A 13,566-nucleotide genomic window follows, 5' to 3' on the forward strand; every position below is an offset into this window, starting at 1 on the left:
TCCTCCAATACTTTCTTATCCAGAACAGTTTACCTCTTCACTACTAACCCCTCGGTTGCAGGCTCCATCCCCAGCCCTGGTTGGAGGGGGGAGGGTAGGGTATGGGAGGCAACCAATCGATGTGTCTCACATATCGATACTTCTCTCTCTCTCTCTCTCCCCCTATCCTGTCCACTCTCTAAAATTCAATGGAAAAATAACCTTGGATGAGGATTAACAACAAAAAAAGACTGTTTCCCTATGCCTAGGATAGATCCTCATGTTTAATGTTTATTACTTTTTTCTTGCAACATTTTATTTTGCTTTTCTTTTAAAAAACAAAAAGAACAATCCATCTTTATTCACTTATTCAACTTAAAAACGATTGAAGGTATCCTTAGCTCCCTGAGGCTTAGTTTAAGCCACTCAGGTGAACAAGACATACTCTAAGGTGTCCAGAAGGGGAGAAGGCGGTTGGTTGAACAGAGGATTCCAGTGTGGGAGTAATTTGGAGGAAGAGACTAATTAATTGCTTGAGGAAATGGAGGAATGCTTTGGAGTCTGGGCCTGGGAAGACTGCCCACTGTAGGGCATGTGTTAAGAGTGCAGCCTGTGGGATCGCATTGTCTGGGCAGCCGGCCAGCAAGTTGTGCAAGCACTACATATCTCCATTTCTTCCACTACATCCAGGACTAATAATGGCACTACCCTATTAGTGTTCTAAGAATTAAATGAGATAATGCATACAAGGGATCAGAGTAAGGCTTGGCCCAGTGTTTTTGTTTGTTTTGTTTTTGGTGTGTTTGTTTTAATTTTTTAAAAAATGACCTATAATGTTGAAATAAATTTTTCTCTCGGCCCAAGATGGAACCACATCACCACACTGAGACTTAGGTAACTTTCATGTCCTGTAAATACTCTGCTTGATACTTTGGCTATTGTCAATATCTTGGCTGCAAGGAACATGGGGGTGCACATATCTTTTTGACTTAATGTTTTAATTTTCTTTGGATAAATACCCAGAAGTACTTCTATTTTTTAATTTGGGGGGGGGGAACCTCCATACTGATTTTCATAGTGGCTGCCCTTTGACATTATTATTCTTGCTGGGTGTTAAAGGATGGTTACATGTCACCCTACCCAGTGGACCTTATGCCCCCACTGGGAGCCCCATCAGAAAAGAATGTTAGCATCAGCTTTATGTCTCCTTCTCTTTCCCTTTGTTTGCAGGAAGGTCTGCTGCCAGCTCTGGGAGGCTGGTGAGCATGGCACATCTTTGGTGTCCTTGTAGTTTTCCACCAGAGCATTCCCAGGGAGCTATGACTGAGGGAGGGAGGCAGGGATGGAGGACAGTCCCTCATGGCAGCAGTAGCAGCCCATCATCTGAGCAGATGGCACTGGAGGAAACAGCAGCTTCCCTGGAGCTGATCTGCAGCCAAGAACCTGCACGGAGAGGCAGCTGAAAAGGTGTCTGGCACAGCCAGACCCACACCCCAGGCCTTCTGCAATGGGAAGGAATTTCTTTTTATGTTGCTTTAAAAGTGAAATTCCTCCCTGCCCTCTGAATGGGGTGGTAATGGGTTTGTGATAAGGTTATAGGGGAGGCAGAGAAAATCTAGAGAGCTCAAGAGATTTGAAGTATGGCCCTGCTCCTCAGGACTGAAAGTGCCTGGTGGACATCAAAGCAGACTTGCAGAATGTGGGCTTGAGGAGATGCTTAAGCATTTTGGGTCTAAAACTCATCTATAATTTTGGCAGATCTTTCAGATGACTTGCCTTTTCCCACTTGTTCCCTTGCCCGGCATCTGTTGCCTCCATCCCAATCTGCTTTTTCTCCTTTGCTGCTTATATAAGGCGGCACATGGTCCTACACCAGATGTTCATGGTGTACTTATGAGTGCATGTGTTCCTATTCTGGGCCAAGAAAATACTCCTGATGTAGGACATCCAATATTTTTTAGTTTATGTAACCCCAACTCTTTCGTGATTTATTTAACATCTTAAAACGGGATTACTGCACTGTTTTAGTCTTTGAATCAGTGTGGAGGGTCAAATAGTAATGAACCTGCTGGTGGAATGAGAAAGCTTATGGAAGAAGAATCTGCTGAATATCCTTTGTGCTTTGATATTGTGTCACCATCGTTCTCAGTAATGCTAGCCGCTCCCTTACCCAAAGTCGTCATGGCTTTTGGCCATGCATATTTTTATCTTGGCTATTATAGAAACACACCCACTGCCAACACGTTTCTGGACCTAAAGTTACAAAATTAGACGGAGTGTAAATATCCAGTCTGGCTAGAGAGAAAAGAGCAAAGAGGCATCACAAAGCATTGGCCCTTATTCCAGAAAGTCTTCCAGGCAAGGAATGATAGAACGCTGACAGATGATTCAGGTTGGAGTTCTGGTCCGGACTCCACTCCTCACATCTAGAATGGGTTTAATGATCCATGCCTTGGCTGCCCGTGAAAGCAAGGAGACTTTTCTTAACCTCTGAGGTCCCTTACATCACTGCAGAGGTGGAATCTCATGATTAAGAGGACATGAGTGTGTACCCTGGCCGGTGTGCTCAGCGGTTAGAGTGTCAGCCCATGGATGGAAGGGTTGCATCAGCCCATTGATTCCAGGTCAAGGGCATGTACCTGGATTGCAGGTTCAATCACTCGTCCTGCTCAGGGCGCGTTGGGGAAGCAACCAATCAATGTGTCTCTCTCACATTGATGGTTCCCGCTCAGGGCGCGTTGGGGAAGCAACCAATTGATGTGTCTCTCTCACATTGATGTTTCTCTCTCCCCCCCCCCCCCCCACCGTCTACTCTCTAAAAATCAATGGAAAAGATATCCTCGGGTGAGGGATTAGCAACAAAAATAAACAAATAAAAGGACACTAGTGTAGTTTGAGGCATACTGGGAAAGCTAGTCCACTTACCTTCCCACCTGCCCACAAAGCCAGGTACTGGAAATTGGAATTCACCTCTGAGATGATAGAGGTAGAGGGGTCCAGCTCTCTCATGCAGAGGAGGAAGCTTGAGGGCACAATAAATGAAGCACATTGATGTGTGCAGTCATGCGGAAGCAGAACTGAGAGCCAAGATTCTCGATTCCCAGTCTGATGGTAATTCCTTATATCATGCTGACTCTTTGCCTCATGATGAAGCCATTTCAGTGTTTTTAAAAGTGTATCTTCCCATGATCAAAAGGCAGATAACAAGAATAAATCAAGTAGAATGGTCTCTTATATGTGGTATTTAAAAAACAAAACAAAAGCTTTAGCTGGTTTGCCCAGTGGATAGAGCATCGGCTTGCGGACTGAAGGGTCCCGGATTCCATTCTGGTCAAGGGCACATGCCTGGGTTTGGGCTCAATCCCCAGTAGGAGGCGTGCAGGAGGCAGCCGATCACTGATTCTCTCTCATCATTGATGCTTCTATCTCTCTCTCCCTTTCCCTTCCTCTCTGAAATCAATAAAAATATATATTAAAAACAAAACAAAACAAAAAAACCAAGCTCATAAATACAGAGAACAGATTGATGGTTGCCAGAGGTGTGTAATGATGAGGGTGGGCAAAATGAGTGAAGGGGGTTAAAGGTACCAACTTCCAGTTATAAAGTAAATAAATCATGGGGGTGCAATATACAGCATGGTGACTATAGTTAATAATACTGTATTGCACATTTGAAAGTTGCTAAGAATAGATCTTAAGAGTTCTCATCACAAGAAAAATAATTTATGATGACAGATGTTAATTATACCTATTGTGTTGATTATTCCACATTTAATATACAAATATAAAATCATTATGTTGTATTCCTGAAACTAATTTAAAATTATGTCAGTTGAACCTTTATAAAAAAATCACATCATAATTATGTTTTTAATCTCACAATTAGTGGTAAAGAGATACACATTTGTCCTTTACATGAATTTGGGTTCAAATCTAGGTTAAATTTTTTTCTATTGACCTTCTTTTGACTTAGGAAATGATTAATTATATAGGTCACAGATTCAAATAACTTTAGTTACAATTTCCTTTGGTTAACATACCTTATGATGAGCTAAATATTGTACCCTAAGATTAATAGCAAAAGAAAGGTGTTGAAGACAGGTGTACTCTGTGTGGAGTCACTATTCCTCAGGAGTGACATATGATCACTGACTTGGGGATCTTAGTCTGATGTGCAAAGGAACAAAGAATGAATAGGATTAAAGTCTTGCTTTATAGTTTACTTTATAGTATTATTTTGTATTAAATAAATTATAAACCTATCCTTACCTTCTTTAGAAATAGTTTACAATCCCTAATGTCTTGTGATTTATCAGAAAACCTTTAGGGTAAAGATTGTCTGTATCACCCAGACACCCAGAAGGAGAGACGGCTCAAAAGATAGGCAGCATGTGTTTTTGGGTGGTCTAGTCTAGTATAAACCCTCACTTGGGGTGATAAACTTTCTGCTTCCTTAGTTAGAGAATATTTTGGAGTCGTAAGCTCAGACATCTTTAAAAGTTGACTCATACACATTTTGTGGGCGTTTAAAAATGTCAGGTAGCTTCAGGAGGAGCAAGCATCTCTTGTACGAACAGATCTTTTTTGTTAGGAGGTCAGGCTTGGGATCCAAATGCAACCTGTGGTAATGATCTTTCTGCACCAGCTTGAATAGGCTGAAGCAATAGTTGTGAGAACTAAATGTTCATGTGTGCGGACTGATCAGATAACAGAGTGTTGCTTAATTCAATAAATTTATTCTACTCAGTTGTTTAAGGCCTGCCTGGCAAAAATTAAGACCATAAGATAACATTTAAAGGAAACATTGCTGCTCATAATCCTCACTGTGTGGTTGAGACGGTTTTTCTGAGTTTTTATTGCCTTAAAAGTCACAACTATGATTATCATGACTGTTGAACAATACAGGAGACTGAAGATATGACAGGGGATGTAGTGAAAAGAGTTTAATAATTTGTAGGACCTTGGGTACAGGAAAACAGAGCCCGAAGATATGATAGTATCTTCAAGTAGTATCTCAAGTAGAGTGGCCCTTATTGATCCTTAAAATTGTCTCTGCCCTCAAGGGCATTATGATCTGGTATGGAGGATATGTAAACAATCTCCCTTAACAAGAAGAGTGAGATGTAGGTACAGGTACAACCACATATGGTTGTACAGGGACGTGGCAGGGCACCTGGCTAAGGGGTATGTGTGGGGCCTGTAGTCCAGTTTGGTTCTGTACACCAAGCTGTTTCCTGGCACACAGTTGAGTCAGCCTGGGGAAGTGGGCATCTTCCCAAGGGGGCACCTTTTTTCTAATCTGTACAGAATCACGTATAGACTAGCTCCAGCCTAGGTTCTGGTGGACTATAGAAGAGGGGATTACTACTCTGAAGGAAGTAGAAAATTCATGGCTCTGAGGTGGTTGGAGCATGTAGTACTTGAAGGGTACCTCTTTTAGCCAGCTTTTGCTAGCCCTTCAAATTCCAGCTCTAGGATGGGAAGCTTTCCTTGGGTCTGAGCATGGATCGAGGTGTCCACCTCTGTGTCTCTGTCCTGGGCACATCACATCAGAGCACTGCCTCCCTCCTGACCTGCCTTTCCTCCATGAGACTGTGCACTGCTTGAGGGAAGGGAGAGCAGTCTTTCTCAGCTTCGGCCTGGCACAGCGAAAGGGTCGGGGATAAAGGAACTCTGTGGTGGGAGGTGAGGTTTGAGGAGTAGTGCTTCCAGGCCAGATGGGAGTGATTCTGAATGCTAGCCTAAGGAGTTTCCATGCCATCCTGTAGGCCAGGGAATGCATTGTTGGTGTTGGAGGAGGAAGTGACCTGTGCTGACTGTGGGTTGGGAAAATTCCTCTGGAAGTTGTGTGGGGGATGGATTAGATGAGGGAGAGGGCCCTGGGGAGAGGAGGGGGTTGACTAGTAGGTACAGGATTGCAGGGTACTTAGAGTTTGGTAGGAAGTAGCTGCAAAGAAATACATACTGTAAATTTATTTGTTTATTTAGTTGAAGATATAGTGCCTACTGAGAGCAAAGTGGTTGCACAGAGCAGGACCAGGTTTTTCCCCACGGGGCAGAGTATCACTGAGTAGGTAAGTTTTGCCAGAGTTCACAAAGAAACTCACTTCTCACTATGCTCTTGTCCCTTTAGACAGGGACCTCACTATTCCAGAAGGTTAAAAGGTTTTGCACCCAACCCCCAGCATTGGTGTGTGTGTGTGTGTGTAGGGAGAGAGGGAGTTTGCACACCACCACCAAATAATTCTCCAGTACCAGCTGGGTGTCTTACATGTCAACTCAATTCTGACATTGTCTGTCTGGAGCCAGGGTCAGATCCCATAGGTTAAAGCGTTCAGTCCTGTAAGTCCACCCCCTAGTTCAGATTGTCAGGCCAGTTGGTCACCTGTGCTTCTGACCTGACTAAATCGGAGGTTCCCATGACTTCTGCCTTGGATTTTGCTGCTAGACCAGCTCACAGAATTAAGGAAACCCACTTACCTACTAGGTTATCAGTTTATTACAAAAGATATTAATGGATACAAATCAGCAGCCAGATGAAGAGATACAGAGAGTAAGGTGCTGAACAAAGGAGCTTTTGTCCTCATGGAGTTTGGGGTTTGGCATGTTGAAGTGTTATGGTTCCCCAGCCTGGAAGCTCTCTGAACCCCCTCTTTTTGGGTTTTATGAAGGCAGATTATATAGGCATGACTCATTGACTCATTGGCCTCTGATGACTGAGTCAACTTCCAGCCCCTTTCCCCTTCCAGGAAGTCAGGGGGTGGGAGTGAAAGTATACCCCTCTCTTCATGGTTGTTCCTCTGGCAACCAGTGCCCACCCTTAGGTGCTTTCCAACAGTTATCCCATTATTATAAACCCAGTTGTGGGAAGAGGCTTATTATGAATAACAAGACACCATTTCACTTTTAGGGCTCCGGAACATTTTCAGGAACTAAGGACAAGAGACCAAATATTATAATGAAAGATGCTCCCATTGCTCTTACCACTCGGGAAATTCCAAGGCACTGGGGAGCTCTAAGCCTTACTTTGGACCATATATATTTCTTATAAATCACAAATTACACATGTACTCTAACATTCAAAGTGCTTGTGTTCAAGGAAATGCTCACAAACATTCAGAGATAATGTAGTGTGACGAGTGGTAAAGAAAAGGAACTCTGGTACCAGCCTGCTTGAGTTTGAGTTCTGGCTCCACCATCTATTAGCTGAATTACTTTGGGCAAGTTACTTAACCTCTGTGCTTCAGTTGATTTATGAAATGGGGAAAATAATAACATCGACTTCCTAGATATTAGCATTAAATGGGTTCATGTATATAAACTACTGAGAACAACACCTGCCATATACGAGCAAAATACGATCTCCATATCCTTGAATGAAACTTGCAAAGGGGTATTATTCCAAGTCCTTTACCACATATGAATCACATACAACTTTTAAAACAATCGTAGGTGGTGGGTATTCCCTATTTATAGATGAAGAAAGTGAGGCCAAAACACACAATGTGACCAAAGTCTTAAAAGCCTGTCCATGGCAGTGTCAGAATTTGAACCCAGGAAGTATGACTCAGAATGTTCTTCATACCTACCAATAGCAAGTGTCACAGAATGATTTAAGACCATGTCTTTTTGTTGTGAAGGAAAAGAAAGCCTGCTTTTAAGGTAGGCCAACTGGAGGGTGGATACTGGACATCTGAAATGAGTCATTGAGTTAAGTGCCCCCCAAAACCCTAAAATTAGGAGTTTCTTCCATAATTCTCACCTCTAAAGGTCCTTGGTATCAATCTCTTAACCAAGATTTTTTAAAAAGCTTATTATTATTTTTTTTAATCCAAAGAGATTCATCAAAGTGATTTCAAGGATAAATAGTTTATAGAATGAAGTTTTTCTTTGTTTTATTAATCTTTTTCAAGTAACTACTTCAGTGTCAAAATATTCTTAAGAGTGGGGGGATAAGGAACTTGTAGCTGGCAGAACCACAAAGCGATAGTTCATTTTGACCACTCCTCAGATGGTGCGTGTGTGTGCTTTGGCATTTTCAATGACCTTTTGAAGAAGGGCTGATCCTGGGAGTGGCAATGGTTTCTCCTGGTTCTAGGCAGCCTTATGAGGGAATCAAGCTGTTTTTTTACAGAGTTCTTTTATTCTCAGTGTTTTCTGCATGAACAATTAAAAGGACATTGAGCCCAGCCGGCATGGCTCAGTGGTTGAGCGTCGACAGGGCACATGCCCGGGTTGTGGGTTTGATCCCCGGTGTGGGGCTTACAGGAGGAGCTGATCAATAATTCAATGATTATCTTTCATCATTGATGTTTCTGTCTCTCGCTCCCTTCCTCTGAAATCAATAAAAATACTTTTTTTGAGTTGTTCTCTGTTTCTGGTGGTTTGACTAGTCATCTTGGGGAATTTGCTGCTTTGTGAACACTTGTCCAGCTCTGTCCAGTTTGCCCTTAATTTATAGGGAGTCAGAACAAAAAGACACTGTGTGCTTGTCTGCAGCCTTTCTTTGGAATTCTACTTGAAAGATTGGAGCAGCCATGTGTTGTATCCAAATGTGCTAGCATTAGCACTTAATAATATTGCTTTTCTTCCAAGCAAACTGACCTGGGCAGGTGAAGGTCATGTTTCCCGGATTGGGCCTCTGTCTCCTGACCCACGTTGTATTACTGTTTGCTGTTGTAGCAAGGTCTTCATTCAGATGTAGATATATTATTAAATCCATTTTGCTCTGGCTGTTGACCTTTCCAGGTTTTCATGGTAGGGATTGAGAGATGTGGTGGAAGTTTGATGTTGGAATCAGATTGAGGACATACCTATCCTGCCTGAGAAGAGCCAAGGCTGCCAAAAATAGTTGGAAAACCATGTTGCCCAATCCCGAGTCCAGTTGTCAGAATCCCTCTACAGTAGCCATTCCTAGGCAGTGTTTGAGTCTCCATTCAGACATTTCCTTAGGCAACTTTTGGGAACCACTTGAAATTCCCACTACTAATCCTAGTTCTAAATCCTAGGCTTTGAATAAAATAAAGCCTTTCCCATGTATCGAGTATCAGGCCATGGGTAAATTGTTATCATGTCCTTCTCCGGGTCTTCTCTTTTCCAAAGAAGCTGCTACCTTCTCTTTCCTCATGGGATGTCTGGCACCATTTCACATCTTGGTCTCTCACCTTGGAAGCTGTGTACTTGTTTATATCTACCTTAAGTTTTGTTAAATGGGCCTAAGAATAGGGCTCTGGGGCTGGTTGGCCTGCCTATTGCAGAGTAGGACAGCACCAAACTTGTCAGTTACTCCAAGCCTACTATGAAAGTGATTTTTCAGATACAGAACATACATACCCTACAGGTATTACTCAAGAGAACTGAAAGCATATGTTCAGACCAAGACTTGTGCACGAATGTTCATTGCCGCATTATTCACCATAGCCCTGAAGTGGAAACAAACAACCCAAATGTTCCTCAATGAACAAATAGCTAAACAAAATATGTTCTATCTGTACAATGGAAGAATAGTATTCGGCCATAAAAATGAGCAAAGTACTGATATATGCTACACCAGGGGTCCTCAAACTTTTTAAACAGGGGGCCAGTTCACTGTCCCTCAGACCGTTGGAGGGCCGGACTATAGTTTAAAAAAACAAAACTATGAACAAATTCCTATGCACACTGCACATATCTTATTTTGAAGTAAAAAAACAAAATGGGAACAAATACAATATTTGTATTTGCATGTGGCCCGCGGGCCGTAGTTTGAGGACCCCTGTGCTACACCATGAGTGAACCTTGAAATCATTCTGCTAAGTGAAAGAAACCAGACACAAAGTACCACATGTTGTGTAATTCTGTTTATGAGATGTTGCAGAATAGGCTAATCTTTAAAGACAGAATGCGGGTTAGTAGTTGCCACATGCTAGTGGGAGGAGGAGATGGGGAGTGACTGCTAATGGGTGCAGGGGTTCTTTCTGGGGTTGATAAAATGTTCTGGAATTAGGTAGTGGTGATGATTGCACAACACTGAGAATGTATTAAAAACCACTGAGTTGTATGTTATAAAATGGTGAATTTTGTGGTGTGTGTTATGTCTCAAAAAGCTGTCATAAAAAAATGGCTGTTACCTCCCAGGTGAAGGTGAGGATATATGAGGATGAAATGAAATGACACATACAATACTTAAAGGAACATAGTATGTATTCAGTTAAAGGAGCATAGGATGTATTAAGTTAATGATCGCTAGTGTTGCTCTTAAGGAAATTAATACTGCTTAAATATCAGTACTTTTCTTTACTGCCACCTCTCTAGAATATTACCTGTTACGTAGTACGCAATCAATCAGTATTTTCCCATTCATGTTCAGCCACATTCAGGAATGTGCTTGTCTTTAGTGTTCTGCTTCTTCAGGGAGTTATTGAATACGCATCTCCTGGGGCCTAACTGAGCTACTTTGGTCCAGTAGGAGTGATGGAGTGATACGGAGCTCTTCACAGCTCATGTTTCAGTGTGGAAGTTGGAGTTAGGAGTAGACTCAGCCTTGAGAAGGAAAGGCTCTACCTTAAATTCAAGGTGAAGGTGGGGGAAAATGATTCTTGAGCTCCCATCCCTCCCCCTCTCCCCCGTAATATAAAGCTGCTTTATGTTTCTATAAGAACTTCATTGGCTTGTGGAGGATGTGACTCCTCATGGTTCACTAAGAGTTCCCTGGAGAGCAGATGACTTCATCTTGGTTAAATAAAAACTCAGTGCGTAGACATTTAAACAATTTAAACTGATCATTTGTTCTGCTGAATCCAACTCACAACTTCTACAAGTAAGGAATTGTTATTTTAAATTAAGATAGAAGCATTTTTTCCTGAAAAAAAAATTAAAAACTTTTCATTCTTTTATGAACTTGGCATTCCACTGGTAACACTGAGTTAGTTTCTTTCACAGTTATGTCAGCAAGGTGCTATTTGCTTATACGGGGGCTCCGGAAAAGATATAGACCTGTTGTGTGTACTACCCAGCATTCTTTCTAGAAGAACAGTGGAAATGTTTTTCCTTTGGTCTCTAAGGAATGGTTGTGCTTCGCAGCTTCCTTCAATCTTCTGTACACTGTGTGCCGTGTGGTTGATCACTTTTCCTTGTTACCATAGCTTGTTGGGAGGCTCAGGATCCAGTTTCTGGCTCACCTCCAGGGAGTCGCCAGGACTCCTTTCTGGCCTTTTGGGTACCACCCTCTTTCCAGGCTCCAACTTTGTTTCCTACTCTTATTTTCACGTTATGTCTAATTTATATTCTTTTATTTTTATTTCAACAAGAGGTGCTTTTATAATTCTTTGGGAGACAAGAGGGAGACAGTGCCACCATTACTGAAGCAATATTTAAAACTTAACTCTAACCCCCCACCCTTCCTCATATGAACCAGGAGGAATGGGAGAGAAGGCAAAACTGTCCAAAAAGAGTTTGTAAGGTTTTTTATTTTTGAAGCTTTTTCTGAGAATCTCTTTTCTCCTCTCTTTATAACAGAAGTTGGTGATGTGGCAAAGCAGTACATAGAGAAAGGCCGTTTAGTTCCAGACCACGTGATCACACGCATGATGCTGTCGGAGCTGGAGAACCGACAGGATCAGCACTGGCTGCTAGACGGTGAGTGGGACCCGTGGGTAAGCTGGGTTTCTGGGGGTAGCTTCTTCCTAATAGAATTCCGTTATTGTTCCAGTTTGATGACGCCTTTTCTTTCCATGACGAAGTTGTCATAAGTATATCTGAAACCAGAGGTTCTTCCATTCATAATAGGCCACAAAAATTTAAGCCGGGAGTTACCATTTTTCACCTGTCAGATTAACAAAGATAGAAAATTTGAAAATCTTTTATTGCGTATGTGGGAAATAAGTGTTGAGTATACAATGCGCAACCTTTGGAGGACAGTTTAACAGTCTTTATACTTTTTGTTTCAGCAGTTCTTTGCTGGATTTCTTGCCTAAAGATATAGCTTCAAGGATGTTTATTTTCAGCATTATTTATAAAGAGCAAGACATTGGTAACCATCTAAGTATCTATCATAGCGATGTCTTAAATTTGGTATGTACCTGTGTTATAATATGAATAGATCTCAACGTAAACTGCCAAGTGAACAAAGCTAGTTGTAGTATAGCGTATATTGCCTATTATTTATGCAAAAATAGAGGGATGGCATAATATTACTGTATATACTTAGAAACACATGCATAAACTATCTTTGGAATATAAAAAACTGCTAACAGTGGTTGACCTTGGATAAGCATTAGGATTGGGAGACTTACTTTTCACCATGTATACATATGCCCTGGTACTGTTTGATTTTTAATATGTATTTAAACAATACATGGACCTGATCTGAAAACTGAGTGGTTCCTAACCTTTTTAGGCATTATGGATCCCTTGATGACAACTATAATATTTCACCCAAGAAAATACATACAGATGCTCACACACAAAATGCTGCACAATTTTGTACTTTAACTAGCTGGAATTCAGAATCGTCTACTTTAAGTTTGCTGATGAACATACTGCTTTCTATGAACAAAAAATGGATTGGGAAATTTAGCTCTAGCAAACCTCTTTCCACTGCAGAGCTGTTTTTGTCTAGTTCACACAGTGCACACATTTCTGTCTTAATTTGGTGAAACTGAAACCTCGGGAAGCTGACAGTTGAAACCTTGTTTGCCAGCTACAGAGAAACCAGAGGAATTGTCCCACATTCAAACTATTAGGTTGCCTGTATTTCAGCTAAAGTCTAGAGCCACAAACCTCCAAAATGACTGATATGGTGGAGTATTTATTCTACGACATTGTTTCTCAAAGTATATAGCATGCAATGCTTTTAATGGCTAGGCCAGAAAACAGACTTTGTGTTCAAATATATTTAGAAAATGTCAGTTTAAATATTAATTGCTAACACTGTGTGTCAAGAATTATTCTGAACACTTAATAGAGTTCTATTACCTGCCCAGAGTTAGTGTCAAAGTTAACCAGTTTCCTTTACTTCAGGATTTTGCCAAACTTATTTTCTTTTTCATCTTCACCGGAGTATATTTTTCCATTGATTTTTAGAGAGAGTGGAAGAAAGGAAAAGACTGAGAGAAATATCGATGTGAGAGAAACACATCGATTGGTTGCCTCCTGCACATGCCACATCCAGGACCCAGGCGGGGGAGGAGCCTGCCCTTGATTGGAATCTAACCTGGGACCCTTCAGTCTGAAGGCCGACCCTCTATCCACTGAGCCAAACTAGCTAGGGCTTGCCAAACTTTTAATATGATCATGTGATTTAATGCTTCATAGAGGAGACATGAGGTATTTTTTGAATTTATTTGACCCTAGAATCTCCTGCCTCATTCCCAACACCCATAGGATTTGTTCTGTGGAGCATTCTTTATATATATATCTACACTAATAAAAGAGAAACATGGTAATTGGCGTACGACCGCTACCCTTTTCATTGGCTAATCAGTGAGTATATGCAAATTAACTGTCAGCCAAGATGGCGGCCGGCAGCCAGGCACTGAAGCGAGCACGAGGCTTGCTTGCTGCAGACTCCAACGTTCCCCGCCTCACTTGCCAGCCTCTCATCTGCAA

At 41.7% G+C, this 13,566-nt stretch overlaps 1 protein-coding gene across 1 annotated transcript in view; it reads left to right on the top strand.

Moving 5' to 3' along the window:
- The first annotated feature begins 849 nt into the window (after nucleotides 1-849).
- The window catches only part of AK4 (adenylate kinase 4), a 35,809-nt gene continuing 23,092 nt past the window's right edge, over nucleotides 850-13,566 (top strand). Inside the window, exons 1-3 of the mRNA XM_014541061.1 lie at nucleotides 850-873; nucleotides 1,210-1,238; nucleotides 11,476-11,595. Coding sequence (XP_014396547.1) covers nucleotides 11,544-11,595 — 52 coding nt within the window. The 5' untranslated portion in view covers nucleotides 850-873; nucleotides 1,210-1,238; nucleotides 11,476-11,543. The remainder of the gene's footprint in view (nucleotides 874-1,209; nucleotides 1,239-11,475; nucleotides 11,596-13,566) is intronic.

The sequence above is a fragment of the Myotis brandtii genome, unplaced genomic scaffold (genome assembly GCF_000412655.1).
Source record: "Myotis brandtii unplaced genomic scaffold, ASM41265v1 scaffold26, whole genome shotgun sequence".
NCBI classification, from domain to species: domain Eukaryota; kingdom Metazoa; phylum Chordata; class Mammalia; order Chiroptera; family Vespertilionidae; genus Myotis; species Myotis brandtii.